The following is a 23,386-nucleotide window of genomic DNA, read 5'->3' on the forward strand; positions in this document are numbered from 1 at the left end:
TGGTTTACAGTAGTTTCTTCTTAAAATAAGTTGGCACCTGTAGAACCGTTGATGTCTCCTTGGTCCACTAAAGTGGGACAGAACTGATTGAAAGTATGAGACAGGTACCTGTTGGCTGGGGAAGAGCAGCAGTTTGTGCTTCCATATCTCAGTGTGGCCAGGTCCTGTGTTTCCTTCCTCAGTTACTGACCGGATATCATTGTGCAGATCCTTTAGGTTCAGCCAGATGGCACCTTCTCATTGTGAATGGACAAAACCAGCTTTTCTGATCTCGTGATTATTTTTCCTTTCAGGGAAGTCCTTGAGTCAGCCTGCCCCTCCTCCCATGCCAATCCTCTCACAGTCTGAAGCAAAAAATCCACGGATCAACCAGCTCTCCGGGCGCTGGCAGCAGGTGTGGCTGTTGGCGCTGGAGCGGCAGCGGAAGCTGAACGACGCTTTGGACCGGCTGGAGGAGGTGAGGCCCCGCCAGGCAGCCATCCCTGGAGGGAAGTGACTTATCAAAACACAGCCCTCCTGAGGCTCTGTGTCCTGACCCGTGTGCCTTGACCCACTACTTCTGCAGAAGGAGCAACGGAGCAGTGTAGGCCAGGACTCAGTCCTGCAGGCCCCCTGGGAGAGAAGACTCGAGTGAGGAAACTAACAGCTGATGGGCTGTGGCGCTGGTGGTGGGAAGCAGGCTGCCAGCCAGTCCCGGCGGGTCTGGCCTGTGGCACCATCCTCCTTAGTGCCCGGCCATGGTTGAGAATCAGGAACCTAACTTGGCAAAGTTACCACCAGGTGTGGAGCAGCTCATAAAAATGACCATTACTGAGCCCTTTGTGTAAAGATATAAGCTCCTCAATTATGAAATGAGTAGTTTTTTTTAATAATCCTGTTATTTGTCGATTCTTCAGTAGATTATAAAAAGCAAATCTATTTTGAAGTATCATTAACCAATCTGAAAAATATAGTACTTCACTTCCTAGTTTCTAAAATAAATTGCTAATATCTTTTATATTTTTTTATTTGTGCATATCAAAGCAGCTATGCCCAGAAGTGAGTGTTCTGTGTTTTTTGTTGTTATTTCTGTAGATCCAGTTGAGTTATAAGCATATTTGGTTTTGGCTTTTTCTTTTTTTTTTTTTCCCCATTCCTTCCAACTTTTTGGAGTTTGAAAGACCAGGGGGAAAACTGCTGCACTGTTTAAGTCATCCTGAGTCCGTGTCACTGGCATAGTCCAAGTAGCTCAGCATCACTTTGTCCACTGCACAGGCCCGTTGCTGTCCACCAGGACCAAATACTTAGAGTGGGAATCAGAGGGCAGTTCACTCCCTCTGGCGCCATCCAAAAGAAACACCACATAAGTGGGGCGCACTGAGGACTTCTCTTCTGGGGTAGAATCCATTCTTTTCCATCTGAGGGGATGATCCTTTGAGAAAATGCCAAGGGAAAGCAAGGCTGACCCCACCCACTCTTGTTGTGCGTGCTCCGTATCTTCCATGGTGGTTGTTGAGTTACTGTTTTTCTCACTGCTCCATTTTACCGCAGCTCGTGTAAGCAGTCATGGCTTTAAGTGAAGGAGCCAATGTGCCTTCACAAGAGGCAGCACAGAGATTTCATTCTTGGTCCCCTCAAAAGGCCCGCATGGCTTTGCTGGATGTCTGAAAGTTTGGGTATGCTCTGGGTAGGTTTGAAGACCAAAACAGCAGGTCTTGTTGACTCCTCTGATCTCTGTCTAGTTGAAGGAATTTGCCAACTTTGACTTCGATGTCTGGAGGAAAAAGTATATGCGTTGGATGAATCACAAAAAGTCTCGGGTGATGGATTTCTTCCGGCGAATTGACAAGGACCAGGATGGGAAGATAACCCGTCAGGAGTTTATCGATGGCATTCTAGCATCCAGTGAGTCCAGTCACAGTTCCAGACCCAGGCCACACCTAGACTCCCTGCACTTGCTTTGTAGAAGCAGGCTGTATTTCTGGCTAAACAGCCTTTCTTAAGTGAAAGCTGAAGTCTTGGAGCAGAAGTAATGTACCTACTTAGTAAAATTGGTCTATTGTTTTGATGGGAAGTCGGACCTCATTTTGTTTAGAATTAAAAAAAGCAAGTCTTATTTGACACATTATGGCAAGCAAAACACATTCAAGGTTTAGAAAAGGAGCTAACGATTGTGAATAATGAGGTTCTAAGTACAGGCAGACATTGGAGATACTGCAGGTTCACTTCCAGACCACCTTTATAAAGCAAATATTGGAACAGAGAGAGCCATTAGAGATTTTTGGTTTCCCAGTGATATAAAAGTTATGTTTATACTATACTGTAGTCTATTAAGTGTTCAATAGTGTTATACCTTAAGAAATGATGTATATACCTTAATTTAAAAATGTTTTATTGCTAAAATATGCTGACCATTGTCTGAGCCTTTAGCTAGTCATTATCATTTTGCAGTAGTAACATCAGAGATCATTGATCACAGATCACCATGACAAATATAATAATAATAATGGAAAATTTGAAATATTGCAAGAATTACCAGAATATGACACAGAGAGATATGAGGTGATCATATACTGTTGGGAAAATGGTGCCAATGAACCTGCTTGGCATGGATGGAGTTGGTGCAAACCTTAAATTTGTCTTAAAAAGAGGGGGATAACATCTGAAGCATAGTAAATGAAATCATATATTTTATAAGCTGTTACATAGATGCCAGAAACTGACATGAGATATGCCTATTAAATATTTTTTCAAGTTTTTCACAATATCAGTTGTTCAATAGGAATTCAGATTTTTTTTTTCTTTCAATTTTATTGAGATGTAAGTAGCATACAGCACTGAATAAGGTTAAGGTATACAGCATAATGATTTGATTTACGTATATGAAGTGATTATCACAGTAAGTTTAGTGAACATCATTTCATATAGGTACAAATTTAAGACATAAAAAAATTATTTCTTGTGATGAGAACTCTTAGGGTTTACTCTCAACAGCTTTTATATGTGATACAGCAGTGTTAATTATATTTATCATTTTGTTGTACATTACATCCCTCATCATGTCAGTTTCTGGCATCTGTATAAAAGCTTACAAAATGTGTGATCTCTTGTATTTTTAGCAAAAGGAATAAGTGAGGCATTTAGTTAAGTGACTTACACAGCACAGCTCACAGATATGCTGCTTCACGTGGAGGCCCAAGAAGGCCTGTCTGGAGGTAATACCTGAGTTGAGACCTAAGTGATGGTAAGGATTCAGCCACGTCAAGATTTCAGGGTAGAGACGGAGCCAGAACCGCAGCAGGTACAAAGTGCTGAGAGGCGAATGAACTTGGCAGGTTCTCAGAGGTTAGCATGGCTGGAGTGTCATGACCTCAAGATTGGTAAGATGTGAAGTTGGAAAGATAGAAAACAACTATTAATGTGGGGCTTTGTTGGCCATCATGAAGGGATCAGATCTTATTCTCAAGACAGTGGGCCGCCAGCGGAGATTTCCATCTGACAGACAGTGTAGTCCACTTTATGTCTTAAGAAGTCACTCTGGTTATTGTAACATTCACACTTTGGAAAGCAGTTGTGAGGAACCCAAAGCAATAATCTAAACGTAGGAAAACGTCACCCTGTTTATTCCAAATTGTCACTCTCCTGAAATAATGTAAATATCCAACCTATTGATAGTGGAGTGAATAAGTATATTCTGAAGTTTGGTGGGAGGTCTCTTGTTTTAAATTTCATAGGGGGTTGGGAGGGTTATGAGTCTATTAGCAAAAATGCCAAAAACTGAGTGTGTTCTGGGGCATGCTCTGAGTATGCCATAATATATTTTGGGGTGATGTTTATCTTCTTTGTAACTTTTTGTATTTTCTAAGTTTTCTAAAGGGAGCATGTACTGGTTTTCAGAAAAATAAAAGTGAAGACAAATTCTTTTAAAGAAGTATTTATATAATCTCCAGCCAGCCTTTTCTCTTAGTTAATGTTCCAAAATGTGATTAATTTTCCTCCAGAGTTCCCTACTACCAAGTTAGAGATGACTGCCGTTGCAGACATTTTTGACCGAGATGGGGATGGTTATATTGATTACTATGAATTCGTGGCTGCTCTCCATCCCAACAAGGATGCTTATCGACCAACAACTGATGCAGATAAAATTGAAGACGAGGTATGAGAAATAATTGTATTCTGCGTACATTTTTGACGACATGTTGCTACTGTCCTGAATTTGGTCAGGTACAATTGCCATATCAGCTTTTCAGCATGTCTGTTGGGATGTGATTATCTGGAGTTCTGTTTGAGGATCCCCTGTTGGATGGTGGAGCCCCCTTGGGTATCCAGCTATTGAGCTGTGGCTCTGTCTCGATGAATTCACTCACGTGAGTCACCTCTGTGTGGTGCTCTGCAGTTTCAAAGAACCTCTCCAGGGCACCACGTTGCCTAGAACAGACTCTGCCTCAGGGTCCAGGGGAGCATCTTCATATGTAGCATTTAAGGGTTGACACATAGTGTTTAAGATGTGCACCCACCAGCCTCTCTGCCTATTTAAGAACTGTATCACATTGAAAACTGCATCGTGCTAAAAAGTGTGAATTCATTAGGAGCTCATAGAATTGATCCTGAGATGGGAGAGGCAATGGGCCTGGTCTGGGGAGTGGTCCAGGGCCAGGCTCCTAGGTAGAGATGTAAATCAACTCATAATTTGCTGTTAATTAGTCAGTTAATATTGATGCATGCATATTAGCACATTTCTCTGAGGAAATTGTGAAGCAAGATGGAAGAATGTGTTGTATCATTACTGGTGAATTTCCTTTATATTCAGCATCTAACCGAGTCTCCATGAGACTCACGACAGAAGATGAATGCGTGTGTTAAAAGCCTGGAATTCCTAAAAATACATAATGAAGAGCTTCTCTGATGACATGTGAAGATCTTTGTTTCTTTGAAGAGGAAGTCTTGCTTTATCCCTCACACTTTTCTTTTTGTTTTATTCACTACTAATAGGTCACAAGACAAGTGGCTCAGTGCAAATGTGCAAAAAGGTTTCAGGTGGAGCAGATTGGAGAGAATAAATACCGGGTAAGAAAGAGAAAACCAGTCCTTTGTGGTGGTCGTTCCTCCTGTGTGGCCCTTACAGGTGAAAGAGCCTGACACACGACAGATGGGTGACCCCAACTTCCTGCTCCCGAGGCTTGGAGGACCGGAGCCAGTGGGACTTGACATGCAGTGTCTGGCCCTCATCTTTGCAGGTGTCAAGTGTCCTGTGGGCTAAGATTCAGAGCCCCGCATAGTTGCATCTGGAAAATAGTGCCCTATTTGGTCCACAGTTGCTTGTATGAGATCCAATAGAGGAGACATTTCAGAGCCCTCTCTTCACTACTGAACAGGTCTTTGTGGGTGCGGAGGCACCTTTATCGTAAGATAAGGAAACAGCTATCTAATGACTGGCCATTGCCCCCAAGGAGCTGGTTGTCATGAGCCCATATGGCTCACAGGCTCGGGGCTAGAAGAGCTGTGTCCAGGCCCCACGGGACTCTCAGCCTGCTCAGTAGTCTTCCCCAGAAAGCCATGCTGAGTAAGGCCATGAATGACAGTGAGCCATGCTGTGTTTTAGCTTCGTTTGGGGCCAGGCGGGGACATAAAAAGCATCTATGACAGGACTCCTAAAATGTACTCAGCAGCATGTCGGGATTCTCTAAGGTCCTAAGGTAGATCTAGGATTGGCAAAGAGGATTTAGGTGGCCAATTCAGATAGAGTGACATGCAGCCAGTTAGGAACAGGAAAATGAGATTCATGGGCATGTCAAAACTGTCTTCAAGGTACAGCAGAGCCACCCAGTGCTGCTCTGAGCTGGGGAGCAGTGTCGCATGGCTCTGCCTTAGATCCAGCCCAAGTTTTGGGTTATAATAAGGCTCCAAGCAGTCTTACCCTGGTCTGTTGAGTTTTGTTTTGTCTTAATTACCTGTGAGAGGGATGAATTAACAGGAGCAATATAGAGTGCAAAAGTTAGGTCTTCTTAGCTTGTAAAACCTCATCCCTGAGTCTGAAGCTGGATAAGAATATGGTCAGTATGTGTTGTTCTTCTTGAAACTGTTAACATGATTACATGATTTTCATTCCTTAGTGTTAATTTGACAAAATGTTCTCTGTTTTGTTTTGTTTTTTTTCTTCCATTTCCTCCATCCTTTACTCTTAACTGTCTATAGTTCTTCCTCGGCAATCAGGTACAGTGTGCCTTGCAAACATTCTTTTCGGTGGAAATGGTCTGTGTGGCTAATGCTGCCTGTTCTTTGCTATGGGGAGAGGACATAATCTGAAGCATGCCTGGGTCACATCAGGTGGTCTTACCAAGCAGAGAAACTGCTAGTGGGGCAAGTGTTCTAAAGCTGTCTTCCAGGCAAAAAGATACAAGTGTATATAATTTTCCATTCAAAATTTGATCAGCTAAAAACAATATTTTGCTGGGCTGAGTTACAAGTATATATAGTATGGTTCCAGGGAAGTCAACTGTGGTATCAGTCTATCCCACCTCTGAAAAGAGCCCAGTCTTGTCCTTCTGTTTTGGAAGTCAGAATACCAGACAGCACAGTTCTGATTTATACCCAAGTCTTTTGACCATTAACACAGAATTTATAATGCACACTAAGTCAAAAAAGTCTTGGGATATTTAAGGTACTCAATCTGTTTAAATACCTTATTAATATTTTAGTTGTATTTATATTTTTAATTGTAAGGTATGTGAGAAGTGTGGTGTGGAATCATACTTGGCTGTAGCCTGAAGTTTGCCAATTACAGCCAGCCAGTATGATCTAATGGGATCAAATTAAACTTGCAAAGAAGATTGAATGCTTTTGACTCTGCTTGGTAATTCTAACCTTTTAGATCTTTTTGAGGGCTCTGGGGTCCTATGTCTTTAAATGGAAGGAAGTTGCATGGGTAAAATTTGTCTTGGGAAATGAAATCAGAAACATTTGGTGGATTTGAGGCCTTCAATCAATGTTGAGTTCCAGGCACTGCCTTAACCACTAACTATAGTAACATTCTGGGCCAGTGGGAAGAACAAAGGATGGAAAGAAAATGAAAACAAGAACAGCCAAACTGACTTTAAATAAATCATTGCAGAAGAGTGCCAAGTAGCACCTAAGCTTGTGCCTGTTTGCTAATGACTGCATATGGGTACAGGGCCCCTTTGAAGTGGCACCGATGTCCTCCTCTACTCCACTGACCTGCAGAGGGTCAGAGGAGCCCATTCCAGTGTTGAGAACAGAATTATGAAGTTCATTTTATACACGAGGCACCTGAGGCCTTAAGGACCACTGTGCCCACAGTTACACGGGAAATACCAGAGCCATGACCCAGGTCACTGTAAGGGATTTTCCATTTAACAGAAGGAAACAGAGCTTGCTGTTGCCCCTAAGACTGTCCAGAGGTCCTTGCTTCTCTGGCAACCCCTCTCTGCCAGATTTGTGCCGGTCCCTGTTTGTAGAGCTGTGGTAGTCCTTCCACACTCATCACTCTGGCCTCAGCTTCCCCAGACACTTTGGCCTCTGGCTTGGGTCAAACCTCCTTTTCCCCATAGCTCAGTAAAAGCAAGTTAGAATACTTCAGAGAGAGCTTTAGTAAGAAGTTAAGGGGAAAAAAGAATGAAATCAATGCAATTAGACTGACAAATCGTTGACGGGGCACAGTAATCTAAGAATATCGCTCAGCTTGGGGTTCCTTCCTGATTCCCCCTGGGAGACGCAGAGCTCCTTTCCTTCTCCCCTCACTTACCCAGAGAAGACCCCGAATCGTGACGCAAGCTGACACTGCGCTTAGATCCGATGGAATCCTCAGTGCCTACCTGCTCCCGCTCATAGGGCCAGTGTCTGAGGGCAGCTTCCTTCCTGGGACAGGACGTTCATTCCCTCATGGTTCCGGTCCCCACTTCAGTGCTCTTCACACCACACTAGGCTGTGGCTGCAGTCACTTTGTATAAAAACCTATAACCTGGGTGAGATGAAAGATGAAGGACGGTTTTTATTTCCTAAGATAAGGGCTTGGGTGGGGCGTGGTATTTTTTTCAATCACCTTGCCTGTATCAGTGAGCTTGAGTGGGTACAAAGTCATATGGAGAATTACCACAAAAATACTAATTTTGAGAGAGGTTGATTATAGATCCTTCTCAAAGATCCTTTCTGGCATTTTCAAATTTTGTGCCCTGTTTCAAAGTTATGGTTCTCCTTTTAACTTTGAAAATCTTAAGTAATTGAATCCCCGCACTCCCTCCACCACCCCTGCAGTTCTCTTTGAATTAAACAATTTTAGGAATTCCATTTCTCCAACCATATGTTTGATTTTTGTTTTGAGGTCTCATGATTCTCTTCTGTTGCCTCTTTATTTTGGGAAGAGGATAATTTATGCAATAGGAAACTCCAAATGTTGACAGGGTTGGGAAGTTGGCATATTTGGCAGGAAAAAAAGGAAAAATAAATATCAGAAAATCATGCATGTTATAATATCGAAATAATTGTTGAAAACTACTTACAGTCAGCATGGTAGATTAAATTTTTAATTTCTTCAACTAAATTTTAGTATAAACACTATCTAATCATTTGTTCAGCTGAAGAAAATTTTCTGCTGATGACAATCACAATTAGAGAATATTTAAGGGTTTATTTCTAAAATAATGTGGAAAATCAAATTTCCTTCTAAGCTTGTAATGATGATGATGCTTTGCAAGGGTTTCCTTGAGACTTGAGATTATTTGCTGTTTTCCATTTAACTTTTGAGCACACTGTATTCAGAAGCTGACATCCACCTCATAGCTACCTTCTCTTTTATGGAAGCAAACTAGCTTAACAAAGAATTGTAGTGGATTTTAATTTGGGCAGTGTCTTTGAAAGACTCAAAGTGAGCTAAGGCCTTGTCTGCCCTCCACCTTCCCCTTTGGGGCAGGGTCACAACCCTCAGCACTTAAACTTTATTCCAGTAGAAAGTACGTCAAGACCGTGGCCTTTAGCTTTTCCATATTTTAAGTTTTCTGTGAAAAATGCAAAAGAATGAGAGTTAAAATTCACCCCAAACTGCGAACTTGTCACTCCATCTGAATACAGTCTGCTTCGTTAGGGGCGTATCGACCCGCCCTGCCCCCCAGCGCCCTGGCTCACCTGTGTCCTTGGCCCTGCAGTTCGGGGACTCCCAGCAGCTGCGGCTGGTCCGCATCCTGCGCAGCACCGTGATGGTCCGCGTTGGCGGAGGGTGGATGGCCCTGGATGAGTTCCTCGTGAAAAACGACCCCTGCCGAGGTAAGAAGCCACGCTCAGCACACGTTACTTGTCAGCCGTGCCCTCACCACTGGTCTTCGTGATCCCATGGGGTGCTGACAGTGGGATCTGTTCGGTGTCTGTCGTTAAGCTGCCCAGATGTCACCCCAGTTAGTGCAGATGGGAACTTGGTCGGGGTGCCAGGGCAGACCAGGGGAGAGGGCAGGAGGGGTGGATGCTGTTGAGGGAGATGGGTTTCTAGAAACACAGTAAATAAGAATTAGGAATTTATTGGTGTCATGAAATATTTCCGTGTGAGGTGTTACACTAACACCAGCCTGGAAAGAAGCCCTAAAAAGGCCTGTCAGCTCCCTGTTGGTGCTGCCGCTGACCTTGCCTGGAATTTGTGCGTCTCAAAGTCGGGGAGGGTACTAGGCCCCTCCGGGGAGGAGAGGACTGGGATCTCCTTTAACCAGAAGGATGAAGAACATCTGGCAGCGGGCCTGGGCACTTGTAAGGCAGGGAGTCACCTGAGTGGGTCCGTGAGGTCTCGGTCTGCTTCATCCTACAAAGGCTGGCACACTAGCCCTGAGGCCAGAGAGAACGGCCAGCTGAGTGTGAGCGATGGCGCCTGCCGCTGGAGGCGTGTGGGGCCGCGGCCAGTGGGAGATGGTCAGATCCCGGTCGTGCATCCCCTTCAGCTGCTCCTTCCCAGCTGCATGTGGGTACGCAGGAGCCTCCCCGACTCTCCGCCGGTTTGTCTTTCTTGACCAATTTCTGCGTTTCCTGCTCTGTTTCTTTGTGTTTATGTATTTTTTATTCTAGTGCACCATCCTGGGAGTAAAATAAAGCGCTCTGATTCCAGCTCCTCGATTTCCAGTCAGTCTCCCATAGGTTGGCTTTTAAGCTTTGTCCCTCTTACCCACATCCCGGCCTGTTGAGAATGGCTTTGCTTTTTAAACTTTAGCATCTCTTGGCTCTGTGGTATCTGCTGCCTTTATGAATGCTTTGAAATAGCCAAACCATAGCTCTTCTAACTATTTTAAGTTGAAAAAGCATAAAATGTGCCTGTTGAGACAGTATCCGTGGAATTTGTTCTGAGTTTCTGTTTAACAAATACTTACAGGTTTTTATACTACACACTATTATAATCATTTTACCAATAATAACACATTTTCACCTCTAGGAGGTGTAGCTACTATTATTATCTCCATTATATAAAATAGCAAATTGAAGCACAGAAAAGGTAAACAACCTTCCTGAGGAGAGGCAGCTAATCAATGGCAGAGACAGGGTTCAGATCCCACAGTCTGGCTCCTGACCTACATGCTGCGTGTCTCGTGGGCTAACATACCCACCACCATCCCTTCTTATATGTGTGTTACTGCGTAATTAAATTGGTAAGGCTTACTTTATAAACCTAACAGAAATGTTTACAGTACTGTTACGTCGCTTCTTTGGATGTGACTTATTGTCAGAATCTGAAGCATTTAAAGCTAAAGGTTCTGGGACTTCCGGGCAGTCTAGCAATTGGGACTTTGCCTTCCAGTGTAGGGAGCACGGGTTCAGTCCCTGGTCGGGGAGCTAACATCCCACGTGCTTCCTGGCCCAAAATCCAAAACATGAAACAGAAGCGATATTGTAACAGATTCAGTAAAGACTTTAAAACTGGTCCACATCAAGACAATCTTTAAAAATAAATAAAAAATAAAGAGGGTTCTCACATAAATTCAGATACGCTCATAAATTCCTCTTAACTCATTCTGCATATACTCCAATAAACCCAGAGAAATAATAGGGCAATAATCTTCATTAGAAATTTCTTTTTATTAAAGTAGTTAGTTTTAAAAACACTTATTCTGATGAAAACTAGAGCAGGTTTAAATCTATTTTGGAATTTAATTATATCACGAACCAATTTCTTTGCTATAAAAATCCCTTTGATTATTTCCAATGAGAAGCAATATATATTTCTTTTTAACTTTAAGTCAGTAAAATAAGATTATTCATTTCCAAATCTATTAATAAAGTTTTATTTTTCATGTCATGTGTGATTGAACTGCATGTGACATTCTGGAATCTTTGCCTGTTTGCTGCCTGCTCTACTTGCTCTATTTACGATAACATTGTGCTGCTGGCCAAGGAGAACACTGCTTGCTTTTCCTTATCTTGTTAGCTAGAAATTGGAACCCCCAAGGATATATGGGAGGGCCATCTAGGAGCTATTTTCTGTGGAACATAGTAGCCTTTTTCAGCATCTCTTGGAGCAGACAAGGTAAGGCTCACCCTTATGCCCTCCCAAGGGTGCCCTCATCCTGATTCCATTGGCTATAGAGTCCAGAACTCCTGTTAGGCTTAAATATCATAACTCTACCATGATGGACAGGATGAGCTACATCCCAGCAAATAAAAGTTGTGCTAATAAAGAAACACTTAAGGGCCCAGGCAGATGTAATAAGTGACTTGGAAGGGCATGAACGTCACAATGAGAAGCTGCCTAGGATTCTGTGAGGATTACTATGGCTTCTTGAAGCTCCACTTTGGTGGACTTTTTATTCATTTGGGTTGCATTTACTTGGCTGTACCATAGAGAATGTTGTTCTATGGAGAGTACAAAATTTATAATATTAATGTTGCGTAATCGTGTTATCTGCCATTACATAGCTGTTTAAGATGATGAAAGCTATCTCAGCCTGCACATTTCTGTAACCAAATGTAAAGGTTAAAGTAGTCAACTCAGTAGGTTCCTGGTACTGCCAGAATTGGAGATTTGACTTTCTGAATTGAGCCGTGGCAAAGGCAATCATGTTTGGATGGAGATAATGAATACGTGCACATTTACCCTAGGGGTCCGTGAATGTTTCTGAGCATTAGACAGATTAGTTCCCTGCAATTTTACTGACTATCTAGAAAAACTGTATTGTGAAGATTTAAAAGACAGTTTGGCTTAGAACTGATTTTTTAATTATATGGTAAAATACATGTAACTTACCATCCTGACCATTTTTAGGTGCACAGGTCAGTAGCACATTAACACTGTTGCACTAGCATCACAATCCGCAAGCTCCCATCCACAGAACTCTTCATCTCGGTATACCAGAACTCTGCCCGGTAAACAGTGGAAGTGAATTTTACCTAACAGGCATGTTGCAGCCAAAATCAGTGGCTAGCAGTAGTCTCTTAGAAAAATGATGATCTCTCTGGTGGTTGAAAAACTGAACTTGAAATGACTGCCTTTGGGGTCTGGGCCCTAAGATATGATCTTTTTAAAAAAAAAAACAAAAAAGGCATGGTCAAACGCATCTGTAAGTAAGCAGGTTTCTTTACTGCAGGACTTTTCAGAGTTTATAAAATGCTGATTGCATTAGGGCTCTCCTAGAGAGAGAGAGGGAAAAAAATGTAGAATCCAGTGTTTACTAAACTTCTCTTCGTAGGAAACCCCTCAGAAGCCTCAGTTTGGGAAATGCTGCTGTAAGCAATGAAAGACCATGGAAAGGTTTTACACTGTTTAGAGAGATCAGATTGCTATTTAGAAATTCAGTCTGGGGAATGAGGAGTGAGGGAGGGATGGGGTTGAGATGAGAAACACAGAGACCATTTGGAAGCCTGTTACAGTGGTCCAGGGTTGGGGAGATGCTCTGTGAACCACATAAGTTTGAGGTGTGCCAGAAGTCTGAGGGGATTCAAGAAGTATTAGAAGGTGGAGTCAGTGGTAGGCTGAACTGCCATCATGAGGGAGGGGCCTACATCAACAGCCAGGTTTCTGCTTCAGTCATGTCTAATCAGTATTGGAGGTAAGGGTCTGGCGTCCAGGAGAAGGTCTGCACTGGGGGTGTAACTGAGAGGCAGGCAGGACCTGATGATGGTGCTAAAGTCTCCCGTGGATGAGCTCCTCCCCAGGTTGAAAGTCTAAGAGGGAGAACAGGACTGCGGACAGAACCAGGGGGACATCAGCATTGAAGAAGTGAGTGGGACGGGGTAGTCTGCAGGAGGACACAAGCAGAGGTCTTAGAAGCCAAGGGAGAGTATTTCAAGAGGAAAATAGTAACTCCCCCACTTGTTGTCGTTTGACAACAGCAGAGAAGAGTTTTTACCTGTCAGGTTTATCTGGTCTTTACCTGTTTTCAGGTGACACACATGAGTGCACACATACTCTCTCAATACAGAGAGCACTGGCCAGAGTGAGGTAAATGGAATGTATTCATGACGTTATTTTTGAGAGTGTACACTGGTGTAAAGTTTTGTAGAGCAGTTGCTGTTTAGTTGCTAAGTATGTCTGATTCTTTGTGACCCCATGGACTATATATACAACCCACCAGGCTCCTCTGTCCATAGAATTTCCCAGGCAAGAATACTGGAGTGGGTTGCCATTTCCTTCTCCAGGGAATCTTCCCAACCCAGGGATCAAACCCACACTTCCTGCTTGGCAGGCAGATTCTTTACCACTGGGTCACCAGGGAAGCTGTAGATCAGTTGACAAGTACCAAAAACCTTGAGTGTGCATCCTTTCTCCCCAGCAAATGCACTTGTAAAGACTTACCTTAAAAGGAAGTCATGGATGGGCACAAAAACTTTTTTCACAGCATTGTATACAGTGTGTTAAAAATTATGAACAAACACAACACAGGGTTGGTGAAATAAACTCATTTCAATATGATGAAATAGTACTTTGCAGCTAGCTAAAGTTATGTCACATATATCAAGCATGGAGAAATGTTTCTGATGTTTCTGCATTTTTTATATATGGACATACATATACACAAAGTTGTGCAGAGGAATAAAGATACTAACAGTTCAATGGTATTGTCCCCTAAGGTTAAGCAGTTTTAATTCTTTGTAGTTTTCTGTAGATTTCAACCTTTCTACAATTTAAAAGCATCCCCTGAGGCAGAAGTGGTCTGTGACCCTTGCCAGTGATTGCCCTGGGGAGGGGGGTTGTTAGAGGGGCATGGAGCCCAGAGTGGGATGAGCTCGTGTAGCTGATGATACAGGGAGCTGGGGGTGGGCAGAGGGCAGCTCGGGTGGAAGATGAGGATTCTGGTTCGAGTTCTTGCATAGTTTTCCCTGCCCTCAGCCTCTGAGTGTTGCAGTTTTCCGTGACGTGGGGATGCTGACTGGCTACCGAGAAGAGTCAAGCATAGTATTTACACGTGATCACGCGCTGTAAACTGGCATGGGGAATATGTTATTACATTATTGCATTTAACATGTAATTGCCCTCATCAGTGATGCCATTTCAAAGTCTTCCTCTTGTGTCACTGTGGTGTTTTCTGGAGAGTGAGCTCAGTGAACTGTTAAGTCTCATAGGTTTAAACCACACGTCTGAAGTTCTGTCTGGCCTAGGGTCATAAACAGCTCCTCTGAGGCATCGTGGTCCTCAGTTGAGTAACGATTTCTGTTTGTCAGTGTTCCTTCAGCACTTGCTGTGCGTCCGCCGTTGTGCTGGGCATGTTAACAAACATAAGATAAAATAAATATTTAGCAACACAGAATGTTATTAAGTACCCAGGTTAGTGCTGAAGGAAATTCTCTTTAAGAATCATGAGTTTAGACACTGAGGGAAGTGCTAGAGTTTGGAAAAAGGATGAGTAAGGAACTAGAGGGCCCAGGAATGAACCTTGAAGGGCATGTTCTATTGGGGCCTGAGAAGGAAGGAAACAGGTTAGCATTCCAGGAATGCTACACCATCAGACAAGAAGGACCCATAGACATCAGTCAACCTGAGTGATCACCTGTAGGGAGGCTGAGGAAACAGAGCCCCAGGCAGGAGGGATCACAGCTGGGAAGAGCCTGGACTGTAACTCAGAGGTTTTGATATCCAGGTTAGCCCTTTTAAGCTGATACTCTGATATGTTATGTCAACTTCACGTATTGAAAAGAAGGAAACAGGTTAGCATTCCAGGAATGCTACACCGTCAGACAAGAAGGACCCATAGACATCAGTCAACCTGAGTGATCACCTGTAGGGAGGCTGAGGAAACAGAGCCCCAGGCAGGAGGGATCACAGCTGGGAAGAGCCTGGACTGTAACTCAGAGGTTTTGATATCCAGGTTAGCCCTTTTAAGCTGATACTCTGATATGTTATGTCAACTTCACGTATTGAAAAAATTTGGATTTGACTTAGGAATTTAAACCACTCTGCTTATGAAGCCTTGTGCAACCTGATTTAAAGTCTGATTCTACCAAGATTGCTCAAATTTCTTGAGGACTTGTGGGACTGGGCAGGAGAGAGCAATGTATACCATTACCTGAAATCTTCTAAACTTGCAGTTTCTGGCCAAAGTAAAACATCTAATATAGGGGAAAATGGCAAATAGTTTGTTTATGATGGTTCCCTTTTCCCAGGCTTTACAAACAGTCCAGTTCATTTAGACCCATCTTAAACAGGGAGCAGCTTGAGGGTGAATAAGGAGACAGAAGGTGATCACAGAATTAACACCTTTCAGTGAGGTGTGACTTAAGAAAACATTGCAGAGGAATTGTTTCTTTTAAATTCATAATGTCTTTTGCAGTTAACTTGTGTGTTGGCGGTACTTGTTATCTTCCAACCGAATCCAAACGCGGGGTTCTGGTCCAGTGGCCCCGGGAAGCCCCGGGAAGCACTGCTGTGTTCCCAGGCTCTCCGGCCGGCGTCCCTCTCCCCCCGCAGGTCTGCCCTCAGCTTCTCGTGGCTTTCAGCTTTTGACCGAATGGTTTCTCACTGGCAAGTTCTGTGCATGGTCTTGATCTCTTTCTCTCTCTCCTCCCACATGTTTGCTTCTTAACAGTTCAGCCCAGATCTTTTTACTGTCCCGAGTTCCTGGACCCCTTTCTTTAGGATTATTACCAACTGAATTCAAGTACAAGAGTCTAGATCAGTGGTCCCCAACCTTTTTGGCACCAGGGACCAGTTTCATGGAAGACAGTTTTTCCACAGAACCAGGGGAGGGGTAGGTTCTGGATGATTCAAGTACATAACGTTCATTGTGCCCTTTATTTCTAACCGAATGCCACTCCTGGTCTGATAGGAGGTACCGGTCTGTGGCCCAGAGGTTGGGGACCCTTGTCTAGATGATGTCAATCTCAGTGATCTGTTTTTCTATACCGTTTCATTACCGTGTGTCCTGCAAGAGTTGAGCAAAAAGTACACATGTCCTGTGAGAGAGAAAAGAGGGGTTTTGATTTAACCTCGGAGGTTTGTGGACTGCTGCACCTGCTCTCTCTTGACCCCGGGGGACAGTGGCGAGGCAAGATCGTGACTGCAGCATGGGGCGGTGCTTGGCACACAGAGAGCTCTTTATTACAGCAAACCGAGGGGTTATTAGTTAATGTGTCTGCTGTGGGTAAGAATCATGACAAGGCTGATAAATCAGGAATTTATTTTAAAAGAAGCTGCAGATGGTACTAAACCTATCAATTATGCAACTGTTTTCGTGGGGTCAAGCAGCTGTGTGACCACCGAAGATACACTTTCTCAAGGTTGACTGTCCCTGTGTGTGTGTGTTTATTCCCTTTTCTAGCTCGAGGTAGAACTAACATCGAACTTAGAGAGAAATTCATCCTCCCTGAGGGGGCATCCCAGGGCATGACCCCTTTCCGGTCCCGGGGTCGAAGGTCCAAACCATCTTCCCGCGCAGCCTCCCCTACTCGCTCCAGCTCAAGTGCTAGTCAGAGTAACCACAGCTGTACATCCATGCCGTCTTCTCCAGCCACCCCAGCCAGTGGCACCAAGGTACGTACAGCCTCGGGTATGACCTCCTGCCCCGCTCCCAGCTCTGCACGTGGCCATTGTTCAGTGTAGCTTCTGAAAGACTCCAGTGAGGAGAGGAACTTGCAGACATATAGACCAGGCTGGCCAGGCCCTAGTGGTACACAGATCTGGACCCTTAATATGGCCGCAAAGGACGTTTAAATAGGAATTGAGTCGTTAGGTCCAAAGTGCTTCTTTCCACCTGTTCCCATTTTGAGTTTGAACCCATGCAGAGTTACTGATCTTGAAAATCCAGGCACTGTCTGTGCAGCTGGAGCTAAGAAAGAGAGAAGCTCGTTGTGATGATGGGTTGTAGATGAAGAATGCTGCTGCCTTTCTGCCTCGGCCCCTTTCACCCCGTTGGACTGATACACATTTTATTTTGTTTTCTGTTTCTTTAAAATTTAGTGTCTTCTATTTATTATTTATTTATTTTATGTTCCCAATTTGCTCCTTTTGTGTTCCACTTTCACTTGTTCCCGTCCTTCCCTTTGGATTTCCGTTTCACAGACTCCGCTTCAGTTCTCTCGCTGTTATGACAAACCCTGGCTGGTAAACAGTAGAGCTGGCACCCCTGTCAGGGGCAGCCACTATCCTGACCTCCAGCTGCCCAGCCCCGAGGTAGAGTATGGCTTTGCTGACTAAGGACACAGGCAAGACCAGGCCCTCGCTCATGCCGAGAACCTGACCAGCTCTTCCTCCTGACACGAGTCCATGCTCTTTTCCATCTTTGTGGTGTTTGCTTTCACAGCTGATTCATCCCGTCCATTGTCTTTCAGGGGTTTCTAACTCGGATTCACCAAAATTGGAGATAAATAAGAGATGCCTGAGACTGGATTGTGTAACAACTTCCCAACAGTCCTTAGAATGATACTTGCTCAGGGTGGTAAACAGTGGTCATTTGTGGTGATTTGTTTATCAATATTGTTTATAATCAGGCCTCTTGGAGTCTCCAGACGTTGTATCTGACACAAACGAGTTATGAACACTTGAAATTCAACGACGGCGCATGTTCAACAGTGTTCTACCTTTGCTTAGGACAGAAGAGTGGCTGGCAGCCTCCCACCCGGAGTCACATTCCGGGGGTGGTTGGTGTTGCCACACTGGTCCGAGGCTTGGGCGCTGCCTCCTTCAGCCAAGCATAGCATTTGTGGACACTGCTCTGAGGCTTGGGTTTTAGTTTCTGAATTCCTTGGCCCAGGCACTTGGGTTTCAATAGCCTTGATTTGAATACACATGCCAGCGGCTCAGCATGTTCAAGTGCAGTCATTAAAATGCCCAAGTGCCTTTGGAAGAGCAGTGTTTCAGAAATAAGATGTGGACTAGCAGCTTGTCTGATAGCTGTACAACTGGCACTCTAGCTCCTGCCGGGAAACACTGGGTTCTTGTGCCTCAAAATGTGGCACTGTGTCTAGTCGTGTAAAGCTTCAACCAGTGTAAACAGGAGGTACAAGAAGCCAGTGTCCACAATGGACTCGCTTCTCTGGGTTTCATCCCGCTTCAGTTCAGAAATACATCTGGCTTAGAACGTGATCTGGGGACCCACTGACACTAAATCCCCGTGATTCAACCTGCCTATCCTGCTTTTTCTTCTTTAGTGGCTCCAGTTTCATGAAAGTCTCAAAAGTTCTAGAATTTTTAATGTTTTAATTATGAAGTGCCAATTCTCATAGGATTCTGGTAGATCAGCTTTTCTGTCTTAAGGTTTTACCTTTGGTTTCCTTTCATTTCAAGATTTCATCTTCTCTTAACTACTGGTATTCTGCACACTGTCCTGGCGCAGACTCCCAGCCCAACATCTCTGGGGCCACGTCTGCCCAGCAGCAGTAGCTTCTGAAACTGGTGCTCTTCCTCCTGTGTGGGCCAGGAGGGTTTGTGCTGGAATGTAAATCCCTCTGTTGCTTTTGCTCTTTCTTTATAAAGAAAAAAGAAACACAACAAAATGGGTTGCTTTACTCTTTTTTTTGTATAAACATCTTAAAAGTCCTGGAAAACAATTTACATGATTGATTTCAAAGAAAAATTAGAAGAGCTGTGGCATGAGTGATACTCAAAATAGATTTAAAATATTTTCTCTCCAAATTCTTTAAAAATATATATATATACACTCAGATGGTAAATGGAGCTACTACCAGCATCAGTAATGATACATACATCTAGCCAGCTCTTTGCCACTTTGGGAAGTGCTTCTGCATGCGACTTATTCACTCAACAAGTTTATATTGAGCCCCTCGTCTGTGCCAGATGTAGTACTAGGTGTCTAGGGTGTGACAGGGAGCAAAGTAAGTCCCTGCTTTTCTGGAGTTTCTGCTTTAACCTGGGAGATTTCAGGCAGCAAACAGGGAGCCTTCCTGGGCTGGTGAAGGGATAGCAGCAGGCCAGTGGCTGCGGTGGACTGAACACAAGGGAGTGTGTAGCAGTGGGGTTCGGAGAGGCAGGCTCCTTCCCTGGTCTCCAGGGCGAGAAGTGGAGGCATGCGTGCCAGTGTATGTTAAGTCCAGACCCAGGCCCTTCTGGTCCCAGGCCATTCAGAGCCTTGTTCCTCATACCACAGCCCCACTCTCGTGTGCTTCTCCTAATCATTTATTTGATCAGGTCAAGTAATTTAATCTTCATTCTACCAGTGAAGAAATAGATCTACTTCAGTGAATTTACTGCATCTCTGTGATAGGGACTGGAGTAATATTTGGATCTCCATGTTAACAATTTGGGGTTAGAATTCATATGTCACATGCTGCTGCTGCTGCTGCTAAGTCGCTTCAGTCATGTCCGACTCTGTGCGACCCCGTAGACGGCAGCCCACCAGGCTCCCCTGTCCCTGGGATTCTCCAGGCAAGAATACTGGAGTAGGTTGCCATTTCCCTCTCCAATGCATGAAAGTGAAAAGTGAAATTGAAGTCGCTCAGTCGTGTCCGACTCTTAGCGACCCCATGGACTGCGGCCCACCAGGGTCCTCCGTCCATGGGATTTTCCAGGCAAGAGTACTGGAGTGGGGTGCCATTGCCTTCTCCAGCCCCAAAACTTTGATACTTTGGAGTATTTGGATTTCTTACCTTTACTCATTTATCATATTTCTGTTTGTTATGACTATTGTAATCTTAGCATTTGAGGATTTTTTTTTTTTCTAGTAGAAATTTGTCAATAAGATAAAAGGCATTGGAAGACATTTTAAAACCTTAAATTGGCACATGAAGGCTTTATTTTGGAAATGCTCCAAATTCATGACCTAGCATACTTTCAAAATAAATCATTGTTTTCCTGGACTTTTAACTAGCTTTTCAGTTTTTTAGAAAATTAGGAGGGCTTAAGTAAACCTTGTAAAGTGGAATTTCTGTCAACAATTTCACCAAGTAAATATGACCTTTTTATTTTTTTTAAGGTTATTCCATCAACAGGCAGCAAGTTGAAACGACCCACACCCGCCTTTCATTCAAGTCGAACGTCGCTTGCCGGCGATACTAGCAACAGTTCTTCCCCCGCGTCCACGGGTGCCAAAACTAACCGGGCAGGTAAGGACCTGCCCCAGCTCTTCCCCACTGCGGGTAGGGGCGAGGGCATGGCCAGGCCCTCTGGAAACAGCAGGCTCCCCGCAGTGCTTCACTCCTCCCTGAGGAGCAGAGATGGAGAGAAACACAGATGCGGTGCCCAGAGGACAGCTGGCTCAAACCTTGCCTCCCGAGAGCAGGTGCTCCCACAGCCAAAGCCACAGCACCTGTTCGCCATCAGAAACGATTGTACGGGGGGAGAATGTAAGGGGGAAAGGGCCTCCTAGAGCCGGGCCTTCCTAACACACCGTATTTATGCTGGCTCAGAGCTGAGAGTCGGGAGGATCACGTCTGCTCACTTGTGGACGTTCCTCCTGGGAACCTAGGGCTTTGGCTTCCACTTGCTGCTGTTTGCCGGCCCTCCTGCCCCCCATTCTTAGTCCGCCCATGCGGCTCTCTCCTCCAAGCTGAGGCCCAGGGCAGCCCCGCTCCGCTCTGTCATGGGGGCGTGTGAGGTGATGGTGCTGCTGATAGAAGCTGCTTTCTGTTCCTCAGGACGCTTCTCAGGTAGAAGCCCAAAGTCAGAAAAGGCTTCGGCAACTTCTGTGTAGGTGAGAGAACCGAGATTCAGAAAGACTCTGGTTTGCCCATGGTCACTCAGCACGTCAGGTGGTATTAGGATCAGAACCCTGGCCTCTGGTTCTTTTGTTCTCCACACCACCGCCACCATGCCCTCCACCCACCCCACCCACCCACCAGTGCTGTCTCTATTAAGTCTGCCACTTTATTCTTAAATTCCAGACCCTAAAAAGTCAGCCAGTCGCCCTGGAAGTCGAGCTGGCAGTCGGGCCGGGAGTCGAGCCAGCAGCCGTCGAGGAAGCGATGCCTCTGACTTTGACCTTTTAGAGACACAGTCTGCGTGTTCAGACACTTCAGAGAGCAGTGCCGCAGGGGGCCAGGGCAGCTCCAGGAGGGGGCTCAACAAGCCTTCCAAAATCCCCACCATGTCCAAGAAGACCACCACTGCCTCCCCCAGGACTCCGGGCCCCAAGCGATAACACTGTACAAGCACCCCCAAGCCTCTCTCCACTTTGAATCCTGCTCCATGCATTGGGTGTATATTTATTCTGAATGGGAGAAGTTATATTGTTAAAAGTGTAAAAGAATAATTGTGTTATGAAGCTGCCTTATTTTTTTTTTCTTTTTGTAAGTTACTATTTTCATGTGAATATTTATGTAGATAAAATTTGCCTCCTGGTAACCCTGTAATGGATGGGGCCCAGAAATGAAATATTTGAGAACAAGCAAAAAGGTCAAGATGCAAATGTGTATTAAAAAAAAAAGCCTCTAAATAGGGTTTCTTTGCGGTGCAGGGTTGTAAACCTGCTTTATCTTTTAGGATTATTCCTAAATGCATCTTCTTTATAAACTTGACTTGCTATCTCAGCAAGATAAATTATATTAAAAAAAATAAGAATCCTGCAGTGTTTAGGAACTCTTTTTTTGTAAATCACAGACACCTCAATTAGTGAGAACTGAGGGGAGGGCACTTCTGATTGCTTTTTCCATTGTTTTTAATGTTGTGTGATTTTAGCTGAAGAGAGGGAACCTCATGTAGGTAATGTTTGCACATGATACAGCAAAAGGAGTTCATTGCAATACTGTCTTTGAATACTGTCTCAGTACTGGGCGTTTAAAGGACAAATAGCTGCTAGAATTCAGGGGTAAACGTAACTCTTCAGAAGACGTCAGAACATTGGGGGTTTGTAAGAGTCCTGGTTCATAACTTCCTGTCCAACCTGGCCGCTAATAACTCATGTGCTCACTGGGACCCAGGCCGTCAGCAAAGGGAGACTCCCTGGTGGCATCATGAATTACAGTTTGTTTATCTGCATTTTTTGCTATTTATTTAAAATGGTCGATCAACTTCCCACAAACCGAGGAATGAATTCCACAAGCCTATTCTGAAAATGTGGACATAAAACAAAACATTCGCTCATCCTTTAAAGGAGTTCACCAGCACACTTGTTAACAAGTCCCGTTTGCTTCTGTCTTTTTTTGTGCGTAATAAAGTCAACTGACCAAGTGACCATGAAGAGGGGCTGACTGGGGCTCCTGATTTTTAGCTGCTGTTCCTCTTCAGCTCCGACCATGTTGCTGTGTGATTATCTCAATTGGTTTTAATTGAGGCAGAAACTGAAGCTCTACCAATGAACTGTTTAAAAACAAGACACACTTTTGTATTAAAATTGCTTGCAGTAACAAATATTGTGTATTTCCTGCCTTTTTTTCCTCAACCATTACCTTATATATAACATATTACTCTGGGGAATGATTGTGTTTTAGGTACTTCAGTGTATTATTCAAATCCAGATATCTTGGATAAATTATGGAGCTCATTAATAATTTTTTCCTTGTATATCTTATTCTCGTTAATTTCATTTAACAAGGGAACAAAGAAATAGACGGTTATTAATGTAAATCTGTAGGGCTATCTACCCCACTTACATCATTAAACAAATAACCAGTATGTAAGAAGATTTCTGTTGTAGAAATCACAGGCCTTAGAGCTTCAGAATATGGGCCAGTTTCCCACAGTATGCTGAAATTTCTGGTTAAATGGTAGAATAAATAGGATTTCAGAGGTAGAAACAAAAGTGGTCATCAAATCTAGCTCCTTTGTTTTATAGACAGAGAAACAAATGGGAAAGTGGGAAGAAAGTAGTTTTCCCGTGATCACATAATAAATAAACGGCAGGAGTGGACCTTGAATCTAGTCCTTGGCTCCCTATCCAAGCCTGCCAGTTCTTTTCCCTTCAGCCCCTCGTTGGCTTTTAATTAGAACAGCCAAATATTAAGTAACTCTGACACAGGAGTTAGACTAGGAAATAACTAGAGAACTTTAGAGGTAAGAGGGATTCAACCTCATCCACCTGCATCCTTGCTCATTGGGTCACAC

The 23,386-nt window shown here is 44.0% G+C and overlaps 1 protein-coding gene across 34 annotated transcripts in view; it reads left to right on the forward strand.

Moving 5' to 3' along the window:
* The window catches only part of MACF1 (microtubule actin crosslinking factor 1), a 340,643-nt gene extending 317,950 nt beyond the window's left edge, over positions 1 to 22,693 (forward strand). For 21 of the 34 annotated variants that reach the window (XM_086380225.1, XM_086380366.1, XM_086380376.1 and 18 more), the window contains 10 exons: positions 294 to 457; positions 1,722 to 1,884; positions 3,981 to 4,135; positions 4,972 to 5,046; positions 6,175 to 6,192; positions 9,138 to 9,255; positions 16,713 to 16,924; positions 17,453 to 17,563; positions 20,322 to 20,451; positions 21,229 to 22,693. In XM_086380225.1, coding sequence (XP_086236351.1) covers positions 294 to 457; positions 1,722 to 1,884; positions 3,981 to 4,135; positions 4,972 to 5,046; positions 6,175 to 6,192; positions 9,138 to 9,255; positions 16,713 to 16,924; positions 17,453 to 17,563; positions 20,322 to 20,451; positions 21,229 to 21,485 — 1,403 coding nt within the window. In that variant the 3' untranslated portion in view covers positions 21,486 to 22,693. Of the gene's footprint in view, positions 1 to 293; positions 458 to 1,721; positions 1,885 to 3,980; positions 4,136 to 4,971; positions 5,047 to 6,174; positions 6,193 to 9,137; positions 9,256 to 10,038; positions 11,620 to 16,712; positions 16,925 to 17,452; positions 17,564 to 20,321; positions 20,452 to 21,228 lie in introns of those variants that run through there. The other 13 variants (XM_086380415.1, XM_086380422.1, XM_086380427.1 and 10 more) reach the window with 6 other exon arrangements.
* The last annotated feature ends 693 nt before the right edge of the window (positions 22,694 to 23,386 follow it).

The sequence above is a fragment of the Bos grunniens genome, chromosome 3 (genome assembly GCF_055505025.1).
Source record: "Bos grunniens cultivar Pamir isolate PY7600 chromosome 3, Bosgru_T2T1.0, whole genome shotgun sequence".
NCBI classification, from domain to species: Eukaryota; Metazoa; Chordata; class Mammalia; order Artiodactyla; family Bovidae; genus Bos; species Bos grunniens.